We start from the raw sequence: 2,702 nt of genomic DNA on the forward strand, positions 1-2,702 counted from the left end.
TCAACATGTTCAAGATGCAATTCCTTAATGCATTTGCAAGAACACGATATCCATTTGCAAAGCCCCTCATCTACTGTAACATTTGTCAACTTTAAGTACTGAAGATTAGTGGAACTAACCAAGGAGGGCGCTGTAAGAATTTTATTGCAGTGCACTGATAGAGACCTCAAAGATCCACAAAGAAAGATGCAAGATGGCAACTCTAGCCTTGTCGTATCAGGTATCCTCAACTCAAGATCAAGCACTTCAACATTACACCTTACTGCCATATGGATCCACGTGACTACTCGGTAAAGCTCGTTATAGAGACTTGCAGCTTTTCCGTAACTGAGACTCCAACAAATACGAAAGCATTGTATCTTATTCTCCCTACGATGGACCAAGAACTTATCCAAAGAACTCAACAACTTGAATTGCTTAGCATAAGAGGATTTATTCCAGTTGTTAAATTCATCAAAATTCAATGAGGGCGTTGACAGATAAAGTTCTCTGCACTTTTTGGATAAAGTGCCGAAACGAGTGAGATCCAATATAGAAACTGATGAAAGAATTTGATGAGCAACTTCGTCGGGCAGATTACTAAATCTATCTTTCATATGGTCAGGACAAGCTCCTTGAGCCTGAGAACTTGTAGTTGCCAATAACTTGCGCTTAGGTCCCATGATACTTGTTGTCCTTTTGTTTTTGTAATAGCACCTTACACCTACGTAAACACTACGTAAATATATGACATCGACAGTACAAAACCCAAGACCGTTAAATCTCTATATGCTTCTAATTTGGAATATAAATTTGCCAAGTTCTACTCTCTTTGAGTCATTAATAGAAGATCTAAAACAACAACAAAAAATTGCCATAAATTAGAAAACAACCTACAGACCATTTGTTAAATTTTATTCAATATCAAAAAGTTAAACATTTTTGTAAAATTATATATATATATATATATATATATGTGTGTGTGTGTGTGTGTGTTTTATAAAAGACGGCATTATGTGCAACTAACCCTCAAAGCCGTCCTGTAGGATAACGAAACCAGAAAATGCTCTGTGAAAGTTTGCAGCTTTTCCTCTTAATAGAATTCAAAATCTTCCAAAGCTAGTAGCAATAAATGGGCTTTACCTAAAGTTTATTGAAGACGAAAGCCTCTGTTCCAACCTTGGAGACGAAGAGACGAGCAGTACTGAAAGAGCTTCAGATGCTGAAAGCTGAAGAATTTCAAAAAGGAAATAGAGAAATTGGAATCAGCAAGGGCATAGAATTGGGGGGTTTAACGATCGGAAATTAACCCATACCTGATAAGGCTACCGATCTGGTAGCTGTGAAACGGAGAATATGGCCGGCAAGTCCCCATTTTCGTCTAATTTTGGTGTTGCTCAAATCATTAGAACTTTGTTTTTGTTAATACAGTCCCGATCTCTTGGACCACAGGAGTCCAAGAGATTGTGGTCACCCACCGTTGGATATTAATCCAATGGTTCAAAATGATATATATAAATGCAATATGACATAAATATGATAATTTTATCCTTTTGATATAAAAAATAACTAGCTTCTCGGGTGGGCATCTTAAACCGAAATACCGAAATCGTACCTTAATCATACCGTACCATACCAATTTCATACCGTTTCATTTGGTATGGGGAGATATTCGGTACCGTACCAATAAAATATGGTATGGTATCGGTATCAAGATTTTGATACCGGTCAATACCATACTGCACCGAGTAGTACTTAAATATAATTTTGATTGCCTTTATATGTATGTTTATAGAGTCTTTTTCTAATTAAAAGCTTTTTCTTTGATTTATTTGGCAAAAGTCATATTTCTTCAAGCAACTTAATTAGTAATTTTTTATTTATAGGTGAAAAGGTTTTCATGATAAGAATATAATAAATAAAATAGTTGTAAAATATTCAACCAAGACCCTCTGAGTGAAAGAAAAGAAAAGAAAGAAACCGTATGTATTTTTATCTCTTAATAAAATTAGAGTAATGCTAGACTTACCACATTTTTCATACCACATTGTGTACCACCTCTCTAATAGATGTGGAGCCCATCAATACAATGGGGTCAACCTCTATTAGAGAGGTGGTACACAATATGGTATGAAAAATATGGTAAGTCTAGCATTTTTCATAAAATTAGTGCCTATCACCGTTTGATTTTAGGATTATCATTGGACTCTTTACTTTTTGTTTGTAGAAAAGTCACTTAGAATCTTGATTAAGATAGAGGCTTTTTTTCTTTTGGTTAAATGGCAGGCCTAAGCCGACAACAAACTAAACTAACAAGGAATGACCCTGGGCTGAGCCCTGCCTAAAATATCAGTAGCTAAAATATCTTTGAATTTGTAACTTAGGCATCACTTAATTTGGTGAATGAATATGTTGAATATTGAATTGGTTCATTTTTTAGTTGTGTCATTTTGGTACCGAAATGGTAACGATACCGTACCGATACCGATTTGGCACGGTACGGTACGATACCAACCCATACCGTACCATACCGATTTAAATTTTCGGTATCGGTAGTAGTACGGGCTCAATACCGTATCATACCATACTGTGCCCACCCCTACTGCACGCGCTTCCGTGTCTGTGAGAGATTTTTTTTTTTAAAGTTTAATTTTTTTTAAGAATTAAAAAAGGTAATTGGTAGTTGTGTTTTATAAAAATAGGATTCATTATTTGATTTTTCT

The 2,702-nt window shown here is 35.3% G+C and overlaps 1 protein-coding gene across 1 annotated transcript in view; it reads right to left on the reverse strand.

The window, feature by feature from the left end:
- LOC117635604 (putative F-box/FBD/LRR-repeat protein At4g03220) overlaps positions 1-1,407 on the reverse strand; it is an 8,413-nt gene extending 7,006 nt beyond the window's left edge. Inside the window, exons 1-3 of the mRNA XM_034369932.1 lie at positions 1,296-1,407; positions 1,123-1,208; positions 6-703 (exon numbers count right to left, since the gene is read on the reverse strand). Coding sequence (XP_034225823.1) covers positions 6-662 — 657 coding nt within the window. The 5' untranslated portion in view covers positions 663-703; positions 1,123-1,208; positions 1,296-1,407. The remainder of the gene's footprint in view (positions 1-5; positions 704-1,122; positions 1,209-1,295) is intronic.
- Positions 1,408-2,702: the final 1,295 nt, after the last annotated feature.

The sequence above is a fragment of the Prunus dulcis genome, chromosome 7, assembly GCF_902201215.1.
Source record: "Prunus dulcis chromosome 7, ALMONDv2, whole genome shotgun sequence".
Taxonomy (NCBI): domain Eukaryota; kingdom Viridiplantae; phylum Streptophyta; class Magnoliopsida; order Rosales; family Rosaceae; genus Prunus; species Prunus dulcis.